We start from the raw sequence: 16,881 nt of genomic DNA, 5'->3' as shown, positions 1-16,881 counted from the left end.
CCACGCACTCGCGTCTGGCTAACGTATCTCTATCTCGCCAAACGCGAGCGTTTTTCTAGTGCCCGGGAGAATGACAGTGACGTAGTAGTGCCTGCCGCGCGGCCGCAAGGGAGGGGGTGGGGGGAGTGAGATTTCGCTGCCTGGCCGCCCCTATAACAGGGGACTAGTAGTAGGGTGCGTAGGGCGCGCGGCGACTAAAAGGCGGCGGCTGAACTTGGACTTGGCAAAATCGCACGGCGTCGTGACTGGCCCCTTCTTGATTTTTGACCAGGCGAACGGTCCGCCGCACTTCACCGCCTTTTCTCCAGCCTTCTTGCCGACCCAGACCTCGAAGTCCTCAAGATACTTCTTCGCCTTTGACGGCTTGTTATTGGTGTCCCGGGTGACGGTCACGGAGCGGACGGGCTGCTGATTTTCCAGGGTGACCTAACGTGCGCGGGAGGAGCCAACTATAGCGCCAAAAAGGGGAGAGGGCGAGGAACGCCGGGGTGCCTTGGCGGAGAACCACGGGTTCTTCCTGTTCTTCTTGCTTTTGCCAAAGGTCTTGCTTTTGCCATCGGTCACCTTGGCCAAGAACTGCGGGCACGAGGCGAGGGGGTGAGAGACACACACATGGTATCAGACGCTTTGTATGGAGCGCGGGGGCGGGTGCGTGCACCCGCTTGGCGAAAGTAGCAGAGCCAGCCGACGTTCGCGGGTTGCTTAGCAAAAGTGGACCCGCTGGAGGCGGTGGGAGCGGGCTCGGAGGCGGAAGTGGCAGCGGACTTGGTGGCGGCGGCACAGGCGCCTGGCCAGGTGGATGCGGTGGTCGCGGGGGTGGTCGCGGGGGCGAAGGGCACTCGAGCGAGCCCCACGAGTAGGTCCAGGCGCTCGTCTGAGCGTCGAAGCCGGCGTGGATGAGCGCCTTGTTGCAGTCGCTGAGGGAGGAGGCGCCGTAGAACATGCCGCTCATTTCTGTGGCCGCCGACACATCCCACGCCCCGATGTCCTGGTCGAAGGAGGAGGTCTCGAAGAACATGCCCCGCATGTTGGTGGCCGCCGACACGTCCCACGACCCGATGTCCTGGTCGAAGGAGGAGGCGCTGTCGAACATGGATTTCATATTGGAAACCGCTGACGTGTCCCACGCCGAGATGTCGGGGTTGCACGTGTCCTTGCCGGTGGTGGAGCCGCCGCCGTTGCACCACGACCAAGCGCTGAACAGACACTGCATGTCGGTGATCGCGCTCACGTCCCAGCCCGAGATGTCGCCGTATGTCGCGCGGGCGGCCGCCTCATCGCTGCACCAAAGGTCGACCGCGGCCTGCAGGGCCGGCTTGTCAGCGAAGGTGCCCAGGGTCGGCGGCGAAGAAGGAGGGGGCGAGGGCGGCGGCGGCCGCGGCGGCAGCGGCGGCAGTGGTGACGGCGACGGGGAGGGCGGGGAGGGTGGTTGATTGCTCAGCGCCGCAGCGGCCGCCTGGAAGCCGGGCACGGAGCTGGCGAGCGAGGATGCGAGCATGTCCCACTTGGGCTGGTTTACCGAGTTGTAGAGGCCGCCGGTGTCGAACGAGTTGTCGTTGAGCGACCAGTAAAAGTGCCCCAAGCCGCGATCGATGAGGTACTCCTGCATCCGCTCCTGCCACGGCCCTGTGTCGTCCCACAGGCCGCCCCACTCCCCGAGCACCACCGGGGTGCCCTCCTCGGACGGGATCAGTCCCCAATGCGTGTCCCACACCTCGGGCGTCCCTGGGTGGTTCGGGTTCTTCGAGTCATCGCCGTAGGCGTGCGGCGACAGCACCAGCTTGCTCGCGTCCGAGAGCTCGATCGGGTGAGCACGGTGCGGGTGGACGGCCTCGCCCCACCAGCACGTGTGGCCACTGTGTAGCCCCGACGGGTGGTTGCGGCACCACCCGCCATTGTTGGCGATGCCTTGCACGAAGATGAGCCACCGCGGGCAGCGAGCGAGCACGTGGTTGCCGAGGCGCTCGGCAGCTAGGTCCCAGTCTGTCATGCGGTCGCCGCTGCCCCAGGTGGCGCCAAAGGGCTCGTTGTAGAGGTCGGCGGCGATAACGTTAGGAGATGCACAGTACCGCGTCACGAGCGAGCTCCACGCGTCGAAGAGTGGCTCCTCGTCCTCGCTGCTGCAGCCACCCTCCACGCTCTGGCACCACAGGGCGCTGTTGGTGTCTGTGGCGATGACGTGGATTCCGAGCATCACGTAGATGCCAGCGTCCTGAAGCCGGCGCACGAGGTCATCCAGCGCCGCCAGGCTGCGGAGCCCCTCCCACTCCCTCCCGCACGAGCCCGTCAGGGTCGGATTAGAGGCAACGTGCTCCACCGAGAGCGGCAGCCGAACGCTGTTGAAGCCGTGCCGCGTGAGGAAGGCGATGTAGTCGTCCACCGCGTAACCCAGGTTTGCCCACCCCTTGTAGAGCTCGTGCACACACGCGGTGTCGCTCTGGAATCCAAACCAGGACGCGCCCTTCAGGAGCAGCTCCTGCCGCCAGTGGCGCGCGCTCAGCGGCTCAAGCCACAGTCTTCCGCCGTCGCCGAGCACCTCGAAGGGCGTGGAGAAGTTGGCGGCCGGGTCAGAGGCCCAGGCCACGGCAGGGTACGGCGGCGGTGACGGAGAGGGGGGGGACGTCACGGCAGCGCGGCCAGCTGTGCCCCCGATAAGCGAGCGCGAAACATACGGCGGTAATATAAGGAACTGCCCGCCGTTCCTTCTATTCCAGCTGCGCACCTTTTTCTTTTTGAAGCCTAAAAAAAGCGCTCGGTCCGGTTCCCGCTTTGACTGGCGGCGGAGTGCACCGCGGCAGCGCGTCGCGCGTCGGGCCATGCACTGCATCTTCGACGTGGCCGTCACATTGGACTCCGAGTACGAGAAGATGATGGCAGAGTACCTCCAGGCCGCCCACGTGCAGGAGGTGGTCGACATCCTGCTCGAGCTCGACAACACATCGTCGCGCCACTACTCGATCGCGATCAGGCGCGCACTCAGCCCCCCGCGTTGCGCCCGCCCGACGCCTCCGCCGCAGCGCTCGCCGCTTTCGGAGCCTTCGCCGCCGCCGCCGCTGCTCAGCCACGGCGACGGACCGCGCTCCGCAGCTTGCACGACGTGCTGGACTGGGACGGCGCGCGAGGCGCGTGGCTCGGCACCTTCCTCGTGCACGAGCCGAGCCGCGCGCTTCCCCTCTTCGAGGAGGCGATCCGTGCCGTCCAGCGCTCCGTCATGGCGGCGCACGAGGACGGCCACTTCATGTCGGTCAAGCCGTCGGTCCACGTGCGCCGCCCGCGCTCGCCCCAACCGCCCCTCACCCGATAACACACCGCCAAGAGTCTCCCGAGATCCCCATATCGTCCGATGCCCCCAGGCGCGGCTCTACCGGCTCCCCCACTGCACCGAGCTGCGCAAGCTCAACGTCTCCTCGCTGCGAGCCGACGACTCCAACTGCCTCATCCAGGTGCCGGGCACGGTGATTCGCACGGGGTCAGCTCGAGCCTGCAGCTGGCCGAGCGAGGGCGAGATCGGCCGAGATCAGCCGAGATTAGCCCGAGCTGTAGGCAACTCAAGATGCTGCAGCTGTCGCGCGAGTACGAGTGCGCCAAGTGCAAGTTCCGGCGCAGCGCGAGGGCGGCAGCTCGAGCGGTGGCGTGTGGACGGCGCGGCTTCACAGCACGCTGTGGACAGGCACACGGTGCGGGCGGAGCTCGAGGAGCGGCACCAGATGTCGCTGCCCGCCGAGTGCACCGCCTCGGGGGGGACGGGCAAGCCCTGCGGCGGCACCAAGTCCGCAGCGCCGACGGCCCGCGAGAGGCCCGTGAGAGGAGTGGCGAGTGGCCGTGATCGGAGGCCTCTGGTTGCGAGTCACAGGTTCGAGCTCGTCGACGGGAGCGAGGAGTGCCACGACTACCAGGAGGTGCGCATCCAGGAGCAGGTGCGTGCGCCGGCTCTAGTGGACAGCGCTAGAGCGAGTGGGCGGGATGCGAGTCGTGAGTGGTTGGCTCGGGCCGAGTCAGGCGCCTCATCGAGTCGGGCGCACTTGTCAGGCACACTTGTCCGGCGCACTTGTCAGGCGCACTTGTCAGGTGCACCGGTTGCTCGTCGGCTCGATCCCGCGCTCGATCACGCTGCTGCTGCAGGACGGCTTCTCTGCGCCAAGCGGTGGACGCCGCGACTCTCGCTCACGAGTGGACGGCCGGTGACAGGACGACCTCATCGACGCGTGCAAGCCCGGCGACGACATCACCGTCGTCGGCACTCTGCGCAAGCGCTGGCGGCCCCTCTCGCGCGGGAACAGGCCCGACGCGGAGCTCGCCATCGACGCGCTGCACGTGCACGTCCACAACGATGAGGTGCATGCCCGCCCGTGTACTCCCAGCAGTACGAGGGGGCCTCAAGAGGAGTAGCGATGAGGCTGGCTCGGCGAGCGCCTCGAGGGAGCCTGCGTGGGCGCCAGAGGACTGTCTGAGGACCGTCTGAGGACTGTGTGAGGACTGTGTGAGGACTGTGTGATGACTGTGTGGCGAGCGGTGGGTCAGGTTGGCTCGGCGCGCGTCTCGAGGGAGCTCGGCGCGGAGTTCGAGGCGTGGTGGCGGGCGAGGCGCGAGGCGGGCATGCCCCTCAAGGCGCACGGGGGCGAGACTGCTGGACGGAGACCGGCCGAGACGGACTCACCAGTCACACACCTTCCCGCTCAAGGCGCGAGACGAGATCGTCGCGATGGCGTGCCCGTCGCTCGCAGGCACGTCCCATGTCCACCGGAGCCGCCACCTCGGCCGCACCTCGGCCGCACCTCGGCACCTCGGCCGCACCTCGCCTCGGGATATCGGCGGCAGGCATGCACCTCGTCGCTCGGCCTCCTCCTCACCCTCACACGATTAGTGAATCAGCCGGCTACCTCACAGGCATGTACCTCGTCAAGCTCGGCCTCCTCCTCACCCTCATCGGCGGCGTCTCACACACCGACGCGAGCAGCATGCGCGTGCGGGGAGAGTCTCACCTGCTGCTCGTCGGCGACGCGGGCACCGGCAAGTCGGCGCTGCTGCGCCACGCCGCGCGCCTCTCGCCGCGCTCCGTCCTCACCACCGGCATCGGCGCCACGTCGGCGGGGCTCACTTGCACCGCCATCCGCGAGCCTGGAGGCGGGCGGGGCGGCTCGAGGAGACGCGAGATGGCGCGGGGTGGCGCGAGACGGCCCGAGGCTGCGGCGAGTAGGCGAGTGGATGCTCGAGGCGGGGGCGCTGGTGCTCGCCGACGGGGGCGTGTGTGCGATCGACGAGTTCGACTCGATCCGCGAGCACGACCGCGGCGCGATCCACGAGGCGATGGAGCAGCAGACGCTGTCCGTCGCAAAGGCGGGAGATAGGGGGAGATATGGGGAGATATGGGGAGACACTGTCCGTCGCAAAGGCGACCGCCTCGCGTGCACGCTGCGCGCTGGACCCTACGAGATCGGCCAGGGATGAGCCGGGGTGCGGCGTGCGGCTAGGCGGGCCTGGTCTGCAAGCTGCGCACAAAGTGTTCCGTCTTTGCCGCGTGCAACCCAAAGGGCAAGGGGTGCGAGCTGTAGCTGAGATCGAGACCGAGCCGAGATGCAGCTGAGATCGGGCCGAGATCGGCCGCGACCACGCCGCGCAGGTACGACCACGACCGCTCGATCTCTGTCAACACGGGCCTGCCCTCGCCCCTCCTCTCGCGCTTCGACGTGGTGCTCCTTCTCCTCGACAAGAGCCGCGCCGGCGGAGGGCGCAGCGAGGAGCACGACCGCGACGTGGCGCAGCACGGAGCTGCTGGCGCGCGGAGCCAGGGCTGAGAGCAGTGTCTCTTCACACCTCGCGGCGTGAGCAGGCGCAGCACATCTTGCGCGAGGCGTGCGGCGAGGAGGGGCCGCCGCCGGAGCCAGACGCAGCGACGTGGCCGCTCGAGAAGATGCGCGCGTACGTCGAGTTCGTGCGCGGCTCCTTCCGGCCGTCTGTCACGCCGCCAGCGCAGCGCGCGATCGTGGCGTACTACTCGCACCAGCGGCAGGCCGACACGACGAGCGAGGCGCGCACGACGATCCGGCTGCTCGAGTCCGCGGTCCGGCTCGCACAGGCGCACGCGCGGCTCATGTTCCGCGAGGAGGTGACCCTGCTCGACGCGATCTACGTCATCGTCGTACTCGAGTCGTCGACGCTCCACTCGCGCCTCGCGGGCGGGAGCATCTGCGCGCTCACGTCGATGTTCGACGAGACGCCCGACGCGACCTACCCGCTGCTGCGTGATAAAATCCTCGACTCGCTCGGCATCGACGCCGAGGGGAGGCCGCTCCGGCAAGAGGGAGGGGGAGGGTACCCGGGAGAACGCCTGGGCGGGTACATGTGAAGTACACTGCCTTCCGCCTTCTTGGACTTGGTCGCATCTCGCATGTCTCCACGTGATTGTGCACAATCGTTCAAATATTCTTTACGTGTGACGGCGGAGTTGACGCCTCCGACGGTCGTAGCGGCGTGGCTGAGGGCGGCGGTGGAGGCGCCCGATAGCGCGGTGAGGATGGTCTCATGGGTCTAGCAAACCATAGACGACACCAAGAGAACGCGAGGTAAAACCCGACGGCTATGGATGGTAAAAGGCGGCGGTAAAACCCATCCACACGGGTTTCGGTGGGTTGGATGGGAGGTAGAATGTCTACCTACCGCACCCCCCCCAATGTCGCTGGGCGGGATCGGCCCGCAGAGGCGGCATTGATCAGTTCCCCCCATGCACCGCGCGAGCTCGCGCGTTGGAGGCGTGGTCGACGCTGCGCTTGAGCTTCTCCTTGGGGACCCATTTCGTCAAGAAATCGGCGGGCATGAGGTCGTCGGTGATCTTGACGACGCGGCACTCGCCGTCGGCCATGCGGCGCTGCAGCGTGTGGTAGCGGCGCAGGAAGTGGCGCGAGCGCGAGGCGGATTTGGCGTTGTTGGCGACGAGGACGTTTGCCTTGTTGTCCGAGAGGATGACGGTCGGTCCGGTCGGCGGGGCGCCGAGGGCGACGAGGACCTCGCGGGCGTATGCGACGAGCTCGCCCGCTTTGGCGCTGGCGATGGCCTCGCTCTCGTGTGAGGAGTCGACGACGAGGCCGATCTTCTTGACGCTGTGCATGACGGCAGCGCCAAAGCAGGTGAGCAGCATGCCATAGAGGTCGAGGTCGCCGTTCCAGGTGGCGTCGGCGGCGGCGACGAGCTCGGTGGGCGCGTGCGAGTCGAGCCCGGCGATGTGCGCGCTCATGCGGCCCTGCAACTCGGCCTCCGCGTCTAGCCCGCCGTACGTGATGCCGTCGTGCTTGCGGTCGTAGGCGGTGCAGAGCGCGGCGCGCGCTACCTCGTAGGCCTCGGGCGGCGGCGCCGACATGACGCACGAGAGGCGGTGGAGGACGAGGGAGAGTCGCGGCTGCACGCGCTCGACGAATTTGAGGTGGCCGATGATGCTCTGTGTGCGCACTTGCTGGGGCGACAGCTTGCCGTCGCGGTCGGCGAGCTTGAGCGAGTCGGCGGCGTCGGCGAGGCGCTTGCCGCTGAGGACGGTCGGACGCTCGCCGCGGAGGAGCTCGGGCATGTGCTCGCGTGCGGCCTCGATGATCTTCTGCGGCATGGACAGCGTGAGGGTGCGCCGCTCGCGGTCGCGCTCGAGCTTGAAGCCGGCGAAGGAGGTGGGCGAGTAGTCGACCTTGACCTCGTCGTTGAAAGCGGCCTTCAGCGCGGCGATGGTGGCGTCGGTGATGGTGGTGCCGTTCACCTCGGAGATGAGGAAGTCGTCGACGATCGTGATCATGCGGGCCTCTCCGTGCTCCCCATGGAACGAGAACATCGCGGGGACACCCGGGCACGGCACCCACCCTAGGCCTTTGATGGTGTCATTGAACGTGCACTCCCACTCGTAGCCAGCGCACTCCTCGCCCCAGAGAGGTGAACAGAGCTCGATGCACAGCTCGGTCCCGTCCTCGTCGGTCATGGGTAGCGTGGACGGGAGCGCCATGTAGCCGACGGGCCCCTGTCGCTTGCCCTTGACATAGGCGTTCCCGACGTCTCCCTTGGTCAGGTGGGCATCGACGGCGGCGGCGTGTCCGACGAACAGCTTGGCGGTCAAGTCGTCGACAACGGTAGAGGTAGCCGGGACGCCCGACGGTGGTAGGCCGGCGCGGGCGCGTTGGACCTTGGCGAAGCCGCCGTCGGCGGAGTGCCGTGACTTGAACGGGTCGTGTTGGTCGAGGCCTCCGGTCGCCTGGTCGATCTTGATCTTGCGCGCTGTGACGCAGCGCTGGATCGGCACGCCCGCGGCCGCGGGGACGGTGACGGGCACGAGGCGGTTGCCGGGGACACGGAGGATGCAGTCGAGGGCCTTGCGGTCGGCGGCCTCCCATTGCGTCCGCTCGGGCGATTCGCGCAGCTCCTTCTTGTTGGCGGGTACGCGGAAGATCTGCTTCACGCCGAGCGGCGTGACGACGTCGACGAGGCGCTGCGTCGCCTTGAGGCACTCGGCTGGCATTGGGGCGCCGGCGGCATGGCGGGAGAGGGCGCGGAGGCACTCGGCTGAGGCGGGGCTGCCGGCGGCCTTGTGGAGACAGGTGCGGCTGGTGTCGAGGCGCTCGGCGGACGCGCACTCGAAGGGCGCGGCGCCGTCGCCGAGGATGGCGTACAGCGCAGCGTTGTAGGCGTCGACGTGCGTGCCGCTGGTGGTGCACTCGAGGGCCGCCTCGGCGACGCTGGCGGCGCGCTGGAGGCGGGCCTGGTAGCGGCGTCAGCAGCGGCGGCGGCGGCGGCGGCTCGGGCAGCGGCTGCAGCGTTGGCGTCGGCGGCGTTGGTCTCGGCGCGTCCGCTGCTGACGAGGCTGGCGATGTAGCCGCTGTATGCGTCAAAGGAGCGCCACGGGGACCAGTTCGTGTACCGCCACTCGTTGATCTTGTCCTCGATAGCCTCCCGCTTGCCGCTCAGCTCGGCGGGGAGCTTGTCGGCGATGGCGCGGTAGACGTCGAGCGTATTGCGGCAGCGGTCGCTGAGCATGCCGAACTCGCTGGCGATCTGCGTGACGGCGAGCAGCGCCTCGTCGTTGCCCATGCCCATGAAGAGGGGCTTGCTGTCGTCGAAGGCTTGCTCGGCCTGCGTCATGGCGGCGCCTGGCTCGTGGCGTGCGAGGGCGGCGATGCGGAGGAGCGTGGTGACGCCTTGTGCCTCGGCATACAGGTCGTTGCTCTCGGGGCGGCGTAAGAAGAGCTCGACGGCGGCGGCGGAGCGGTCGAGGCAGCTGCCGATGGCGTCAGCGAGCCACGTGTCGGCCTCGAGCAGAGCGCTGTCGCCTGCTGCGATGTCGGCGACGAGCTGGCTGCGAGTCCCGCTGGCCCAGGCGCGAAGTTCGTTGGCGACGGCGGTGAGGACACGATCCGCTGTGATCCCCGGACCTGGTCGGGAGAGGTGATCCGATTGGTGGTGGGGCGGCTGGTGGCATGCAGCTTCGCGGCAGCTGCGCTGTGGCACGCTGAGTTGTGGCCGCTCACTTGCGTGCCAATGTTTGCTCACTTGCGCACCGAAGCGTGGAGGGTTGGCGGCGACGGTGGCTGCGTGCCACCCTTTGCGCTCGAACAGCTGTCGCGCGAGAGGCTGTCGCTGATCGGCACGCCCTCGGGCTTTGCCTCTCTCTCCCTCGTCTTCACTGACCTCGACGCGGGCGGCGACGGCGGCGACGGCGGTGCTACTGTCGCGCTGCGGCGTCGACGTTTTGATCGCCGTGTCGTCTACGCGCGAGGGCACGGGAGCAGGCTCAGAGGACGCGACCGATTGTCCGAGTGGCCGACGTGCGTTCGCTCGATCGCCGTGTCTGCAGTGCAGGCGGTGCTATTCTCATGTCCTCTAAGCTGCACTCAGCCCCCATCTAAGCCCGCACGTGGGTGAGGGGGCTGCCACCATGGTGGCTGCCGCCCCGGAGACGGCTCAACGCCCCTCTCCCTTTGCGCAGGAGACGCTGCGGGCACGCCGCGCCGCGGCGGGCGCGGGCGGCGCATCGGCAGCCACTAGCTTTGCCGCCGACGGTGTCGCTTCGGTGTGCGGCGGAGCTGCACGCGGCGACGCGGCGCACGAGCTACTGCGTCATTGGCTCCCGCTTCTCTCGGGCCATTACGAGTTCCGACATTTGGACGCCGCTGCATCTACGGGGCTTCCAAGCCGCAGGGAAGCGCTGGTGGGGCTGGAGCTGAGGACGCTAGTCTGTGGCTCTTCAAACGCCGTGGCGGGTGTCGCAGAGGGCGGTAACGACGCCGCCGGTGGGTCGGATCATCGCGCGGTTGCGGCGGTGCGAGTAGCCGCTTGTAGCTCGGCAGATAGCCAGTCTTGTGCCGCCCTCCGAGTCCACCTTTCCCCGTGGCGTGGCTCCGAGCCGCTCCTGACGTGTCCCTATTCGTTGATCCTATTCGTTGATCCCGTAGGTGCGAGTGGACGGCGCACCGCCGCAGTGCGGTAGCGATGCACTGGTTGCAACCGGCGCGGCGCTGGCTGCTCCAGCCAACCTCTCTGCCTACTGGGGCGGGGCCAATCACGCGCGGGCCATCGAGGCGGCTTGGTGCGCGCAGCTACGCGGCGGCGTGACCGTGAGGTGAGTGCACACAAGCGCGGGCGACGGCGGACGCCGCGGGACGGGGTGTGTCGGCGGTCTCGCGCTGCAACACGGCCAGCGTTAAAGCGTACATGTCTTGTACCCGATCTCAGAAATAAACACGTCGACGCGATTGGCGTCTGCACGCCCCCCCCCACACCCACCCTTCCATGCGCGCTCCCCCACCGTGTCTCCCCCGACGTCCTCTACCCCGGTGCTCAGCTCCACTCGTCGCAGCCGCCCCAGTCGCAGCCGCCCCAGCCGTTCATGTACTTGCCATCGGTGAACCCTTCCCAGTCGCAGTGCGGCTTCTGCTGGGTGGACGGCGATCCCGTTGAGTCGGTGTACGAGACGTCGACGAGAGAGAAGTTGCAGCCGCGGAAGACCTCGGATTCGGCGATGTTTGCTACTCCATCCTTGGGATAAGGAGAGAACGCCACTGTCGGATTCGGGAGGGCGCTCGCCGCCGCATTCCACTGGGTCTGATAGTCGAGAGCAGCGTCCCACGAATTTTCGCAGTACCCGCTCGAGTACCAATCATCGCAAAGGGCGCCGTCGCAGCTGCTCGAGCAGCCCGAGTCCGCGCCCACGAAGCTAAACTTGGAGTTGGCGTCGGTGGGGCCGCAGCGGCGGCGGCCGTTCGTTTCCGAGGGCGTGAAGATGGACAAGTCGTTGCAGTCATTCTCGCCGCAGTCCTTGCTCTTCTTGTGGCGGCGGCGGGAGCTGCCGCCCGTGCAGAAGAGGTTGCAGTCGCTGTCGCAGTCAGCGTCGCAGCTCCGCGAGGAGAAGAGGTGGCGGCCGTAGTTGTCCTTCGAGGCGTCCTTCTGGATGCAGAGGCTGTCCTGGCACGATAAGTCGCCGTCGGCGCAGTCCGACGGCGTGCACGCCTCGTCGCAGCCCTTGTTCGGGCCCATGCACGCGCCGTCGTCGTAGAAGGGCGGCGTGCCCTGGCAGTCGTCGGAGTCGCAGCCCACCCGCAGCAGGGTGGTCGAGGCGCAGCCTGAATCTGTAATAGAATCCGGGCAGAGCCCTTCTCCGTAGGGCTGGTAATCGACGGCCAGGGTGAACGCGCCGCACGGGATGTCTTCGGAGTCGCAGTCGCTGAACGTGCCGGTCTCCGACCTGCTGCAGTACGCAGGGTCGTACCCGTCCGCGAACTCGTGGCTGGGGGCCGAGCCAGGACACGCTTCGGGGTCGTAGCAGATCGTGTCGCACGACTGGCCCGTCCAGTCTGACGAATAATCCCCGACGACGGCCGGGTACGCCGCGTCGCAGTTGGACTGGCACGCCGAGAAAGCCGAGCTGCAACTGACTGTGGCGTAACGCGACGTGAACTGAATAACATCCTCCGAAGACTCAAACTCGCGGGCGCACGCGTCAAGCCGCCGCCTTACGCCCAGCCGGCGCCGCTGCTCCGCCTCGTTCGAGAGGGCCGCGATCGCCTCGTCCGCCCTCGCCATGTACTCCTCCACCTCCTTCTCGCTGCCGACAGAGATGGAGGCGCAGACGGCGTCCCCTTCGCAGATGTCCGAGGCGAGGCTTCCTGAAGGGCGAGGCGGGGAAAGACTGGTGGCGGGAGGGGTCGGGCGGGGGGGGGGCGGGTTTGGTGGTGGTGATCGGGGCTGGCAGGCGCGCACCGTTGACGTAGTTGAGCTGGGCGACGCCGTCCTGGATGAGGAGAATGGTGTTGTCGAGGTTGTGAAAGACGAAGACTGCGTGCGTCTCCGAGTACCTATGTTCGGGCGAGAGGGGCTGTGAGGGCGAGGGGGCGGCGGCGTAGAGGGAAGGCACGGGCGGAAGCGGACCACTTCACTTCCATCACATGGTACGAAACCTTCACCGTTGCCCCGTTCTCGGGAAGCGTCAGGTCCACGGCCACCGTCCTCTTGAGCATGTCAAAGCCCATGGCGGGCGCCGCGTACAGCGGCAGGTGGAAGAGCGCGGGCCCGGTGCGCACGACGTCGCCGTTGAGGTCGACGAGGTAAGCGTGGTCCGCGTGCGTCTCCTTGGCGATCTCGGCGGCGCCAATCGCGAGTCCGAAGAGCGAGGCGCCGAGCAACGCAATGAACAGCACCGCCGCAAGCAGCGCCTTGCGCAGCCAATCGCGCTGCTCCTTGATCTCGCGCTTCTCGCGCTCCTCCTTGCCCTGCGCGCGCGGGGGGGGGGGGGGGGGGTCCTTTATGCAACCGGGGATGGGGGGGGGCCGGCAAAAGGGCTTGGGGCAACGGCCCCCCCGGGCCTCCGCCATTTTCAGGAGGTTACCAGGGTCGAGGGGGTTGTTTCCCTCTTTTTCGGACCCCTTGGGCCTCTCCCGCGGGGAGCGGAAACTGACACTCCTCTTGGAAAGGGTCAACTCCCCCAGGTTGACCCCCGCCCCCCCCGCGGGATTTTGGCGGTGAAGCGGGCCAACACCTTTAAAGCGGCTCATATGAACCCCCACCCGCTTTCTTGGAGGGGCTCCTAAAATTACCCCAACTTGGGGAAAAAGGGCCCGAAGCCCGTTGCTCCCTGTCCGCGGGTTCCGAACCCGAAGTGCCCGGAACCCCCCCTTTCCGCCAAGGCTGTGGCTCATGCCAAGGCGAACCCATGGGTAGCAAGGCAGCCTACGGGCCACACCCAAACCGGAACGCGCTCCGTTTGATCCCCCCAAACCCCCGGGCGGGGGTTCCCCCCCTCACGGGGGCCCCCCTGCCCTGGGGGGGAGGGAACCCGAAGAGCCCCCGCGAAACTGCGTCAGCGGTTCCCACAACAGGGTGGAAATGAATCCCCAGTCGCCCCCCCCCCCCCCCCCCAGTAGGTTACTCAGATCTCAGTCTCCCAGCTGCTGCCAGGTGCCAGCCGTCGGCAAGCAAGCGGCGGTGAAGCCTGGTCCATGGCCGGGCAGGCGCGCCGCAGGCGAAGCGCTCTTGCGCCTTCTTTCGTCCCTCGAGCCCTTCACGTTCACGGGCGTAATGATACAGTCTGTTGCGGGCATTAAGAAAACAGGATCCCGCGGCACGCCGCCGTTTCTAAGCCTTTCCACACACCCCACACACCCCACGCCGTGGTTTCTTAGCCTCGGCCGGCACCCCACAGGTGAGTGAGACGGGATCTAGGAATGTTTAGGTAAAATGACAATACGGAAGCGCTGGACCGCTCCGGATGTCGCCAGTCCGACTTCTGCCACCCACTTGGGATGACAGGAAGACGCACACACCTCCCATCCACACCGCCCAGAACACCGCAGACTTGCTTGGGCAAAATGTGACCCGAGCCGCCGGGTGCCCGCAGCGGCCTCGCTGGACCAGAAGAACCGGTCCGCGAGTGCTCCGCAGCAGCCTCGCTGAGCCAGAACGTCGGCTCGCGAGGTGGGGTGCTAGTATGAGCCCGACCCAGGTCGTAGTGTTCTTGCTCCCAGCGCTTGCGCTTCGGCGGTTAGTGGTGCACTAACCTCCGAGAAACCCTTCGGGTCGCTCCTCATCGCAAACCCTGTCAGCAGAGTCTCCTACGGGAATGTACGTAAGAGCTACATACACTGAAAATGACAAGTGCGCGCGCCGCAGGCGAAGAGAAATTTTGAGCGGGGCTCCTGTTCACACTCGTGTGTGGGCCCTTTCTCGGGGCCGCGCCTGCGGGGCGCCGCGGTTTCTTAGATTTTCGCGGAAATCGCTCGGCGTGGTTTCTTATAATGGTACGTTTTCTTAATGCCCGCAACAGACTGAAGGCGAGACGGCGTCAATTCCGACTGCGTCAATTCCCTATTTCCGTCGCCGTGCCTCCTGCTGTGGTCTGTGGAGAGGGGTAAAAATGCCACAGTAAACGCGGGAGCTATCATTACGGAAAGACGTACAACGCGTGGGAGATGTTCACCGGGGAGACGGGCAACAGAGACACGCGCCGGGGAGAGACATCTCGGCCTACATCTCGGCTACTTTGCGGATCTGTATCAACTACGCGGCAAGCTCCTCAGGTGGGCGAGGAGCAGGTGCTGCTCGAAGTGCACCAGGCGAGTCGCCGCCTCCTCGGCCGCCGAGAGCAAACCGCCCTGCAAGCCCCGCGCCGCCTGCTCCGCGCTGCAGGCGTAGCCCCGGAGGTGGCGCTCGAAGAGGGAAGCGAGCCGCTCGCGAACCGCCGCCTCGCGCGCGATGGGCTGCCGCAGCGCATCGGCGGGGTCGGCGGCGTCGGCCGCCAAATGTCCTTCGAGCTCCGCCTACTCCCGAAGTGCTGCGGAGACCTGGTCGAGGTCGCATCCCCCCCGCCCCGGGCTGTCGGGCAGCCGTCGCCTCCCCGACGAGTGTCGCGCGCAGGGCGAGGTAGAGCGGGCTGCTCTCGAGGCCCACGTCCGGCACCCACCACGCCTAAGCCACCGGAGAGGCTCACGCCCCCGCGCGCCAGGCGGGGCAGCGGCCGGGGCGAGACCGCGCACCTCGAGCTCGTCGTCGTATCCGCGTGCAGCCTGCGCCGCGACGAGCGACCTCCTCCACCCCTCGCCGCCCTCGCCGCCCTCGCCGCCCTCGCCGCCCTCGCCGCCCTCGCCGCCCTCGCCGCCCTCGCCGCCTCCCGCCCACAGCTCAAGCTCCGGCACGCGCACCTCGGCGGTGTGGACGACGCTCGTCGCGTCGAAGAAGCCGTACCGCTCGAAGAGGTCGAGGTGGTCCGCGTCCGCGTCGTAGCAGAGGGAGACCTCGTCTCCGCGCTCGAGCGCGTAGTTGGCCACCAGCCGCACCGCCCCCCCCTCCTGCTGCAGCCGCGCCGTCGCGCCGACAGACGCGTGGTTGGCCAGGTCGAGGACCTGCTCCACATCACGCGTGAGTGGAGTTCCCATTCTTTCGTTGAAGATAGGCGCGTGCTCGGCGAGGTCGACGGACCGGGATCAGCGCGCGGCCATCCTCGACGGCGAACGCGCGCGTCTGCAGCGCGAGCTTGCCGTGCAAGTATTGGCGCAGCGACAGCGACGGCAACTCGCCCGTGTCTGCGAGCGCCGCATACTCGCGCAGCATCTCGCGGCGACTGCGGCGGCTCCGCTCGAAGGAGAGGCTGCCCGCCGCGCGCTTCGCCTCCTCGCTGCCGTCCTCCCACAGCGCCATCAGGGAAGAGGTTGCCTCGTCGAGGCTGAAGAGCTGACGGTAATACTCTGCGTGCGGGTGCGCGTCGCTGCAGCAGAGGAGAGCGAGTATCAGCCGACCAAAGGCATCGTCGGCGGGAACCATCGCCGCCGCCCTCTCGGGCACGTGAGCCGAGGTCAGGCACCTGTCATCATCATCTCATTCATCAGTCATCGTGGCTGACTAGTTTGCTTCTGCTTGGGCGGAGGTCCGGCACCGGCTCAGAGGGAGCTCTAGCAGCACCTCGTCCGCACCCACCTGCTCACGGCACAGCGCGTGAACGGACGCTGCCCACAGCCCCGAAGGGTGTCCTCCCACCACGCCCGCCCGGCTCGTCGCCACCACGAGGCAGACTCCGCGGCTCGGCGTGAGGCGCGGCTCGACGGCGCACCTGATCACAGCAGCGGCGACGTGGGGACGCCCTTCACGCTGCTCGGCGTGACGCGTCGGCGCGAAGGCGCACACTCTAGGGTCGAGGTGGAGCCACGAGCGAGCTACCGCCCTCATCCGGCCCTCGTCGCCGCTCGCCTGGTGAGTAGCCGAGATCGCCCGAGGTCACCCGAGGTCACCCGAGGTCACCCGAGGTCACTCGAGGTCACCCGAGGTCACCCGAGGCCGCCCGATTCGCCTCGCCTGGTCGCGGAGCACGCCCATCGACCGAACGCCGCGCTCCGCCGCCCACGCCTCCTCCCCCCCCTCGCGGACCACGCACGCGACGCACACGCCGTGCTCGCCAAGCAGCGAGGACAGCTGCAGCGAGGACAGCTGCTCGCGCCCCGGCGGAGACTCCTCCGCCATTTCCGCCGTCCCCTCCCTGCCCTTCCTGTCCTTCTCCTCCGCCTCTCCCTCCACCTCCACCTCCTCCGCCTCGACGATACACACGAGCGCGTCCCGGCTGCACGCCGCGGCGGCAAGAGCGTCGAGCAGGCCGTGGAACCTCCACAACGCCTCGACGCTCGCCCGGCCGCACATGACCTGTGCACAGCTGGACGGTGGGAAGAGACGCTGTCCGCAGGGCCCTCCACGTCCGCCACACCGCACATCACCGACGCCGCGGCTGGCTTGGCGCGAAGCAGCGCTCGCAGCCACGCCGCGTGCACAAAGAGCGCCGTGCAGTGGCCCTCGCCTCCGCCGCCTCCGCCGCCCTCGCCGCCCTGCCGTGGAGATGAAAGCGGCACGTCACGCCACGCCATAGGAAGCCGCTCCCTCTCG

General features: G+C 67.7%; 4 protein-coding genes across 4 annotated transcripts; 2 read left to right on the top strand and 2 right to left on the bottom strand.

Annotated features, from left to right (window-relative positions):
- Positions 1–18: 18 nt before the first annotated feature.
- EMIHUDRAFT_233753 (hypothetical protein) lies at positions 19–2,818 on the bottom strand (the record flags this gene model as incomplete). The annotated part of the gene is made up of 5 exons (XM_005782033.1): positions 19–91; positions 215–426; positions 659–701; positions 840–1,303; positions 1,472–2,818. The coding sequence occupies 5 exons, from the start codon at positions 2,816–2,818 to the stop codon at positions 19–21; spliced, it is 2,139 nt and encodes a 712-aa protein (XP_005782090.1).
- Positions 2,793–4,473, top strand: EMIHUDRAFT_456757 (hypothetical protein; the record flags this gene model as incomplete). The annotated part of the gene is made up of 8 exons (XM_005782032.1): positions 2,793–2,968; positions 3,088–3,262; positions 3,354–3,469; positions 3,544–3,600; positions 3,671–3,769; positions 3,854–3,917; positions 4,189–4,335; positions 4,420–4,473. Exons 1-8 carry the CDS (start codon positions 2,817–2,819, stop codon positions 4,471–4,473), a joined length of 864 nt encoding a protein of 287 aa, XP_005782089.1. The 5' UTR covers positions 2,793–2,816.
- A 485-nt stretch (positions 4,474–4,958) lies between these two features.
- On the top strand, positions 4,959–6,346 carry EMIHUDRAFT_233751 (hypothetical protein; the record flags this gene model as incomplete). Its single annotated transcript, XM_005782031.1, has 5 exons — positions 4,959–5,057; positions 5,263–5,328; positions 5,472–5,539; positions 5,621–5,753; positions 5,831–6,346. The coding sequence occupies 5 exons, from the start codon at positions 4,959–4,961 to the stop codon at positions 6,344–6,346; spliced, it is 882 nt and encodes a 293-aa protein (XP_005782088.1).
- Positions 6,347–14,510: 8,164 nt separating this feature from the next.
- Positions 14,511–15,774, bottom strand: EMIHUDRAFT_233748 (hypothetical protein; the record flags this gene model as incomplete). The annotated part of the gene is made up of 5 exons (XM_005782030.1): positions 14,511–14,774; positions 14,857–14,922; positions 14,991–15,020; positions 15,156–15,356; positions 15,433–15,774. The coding sequence occupies 5 exons, from the start codon at positions 15,772–15,774 to the stop codon at positions 14,511–14,513; spliced, it is 903 nt and encodes a 300-aa protein (XP_005782087.1).
- Positions 15,775–16,881: the final 1,107 nt, after the last annotated feature.

Source organism: Emiliania huxleyi (genome assembly GCF_000372725.1).
Source record: "Emiliania huxleyi CCMP1516 chromosome Unknown EMIHUscaffold_196, whole genome shotgun sequence".
Classification (NCBI taxonomy): Eukaryota; Haptophyta; order Isochrysidales; family Noelaerhabdaceae; genus Emiliania; species Emiliania huxleyi.
The sequence above is the reverse complement of the archived record's forward strand: the minus strand, read 5'-3'. Positions and strand labels throughout refer to the sequence as shown.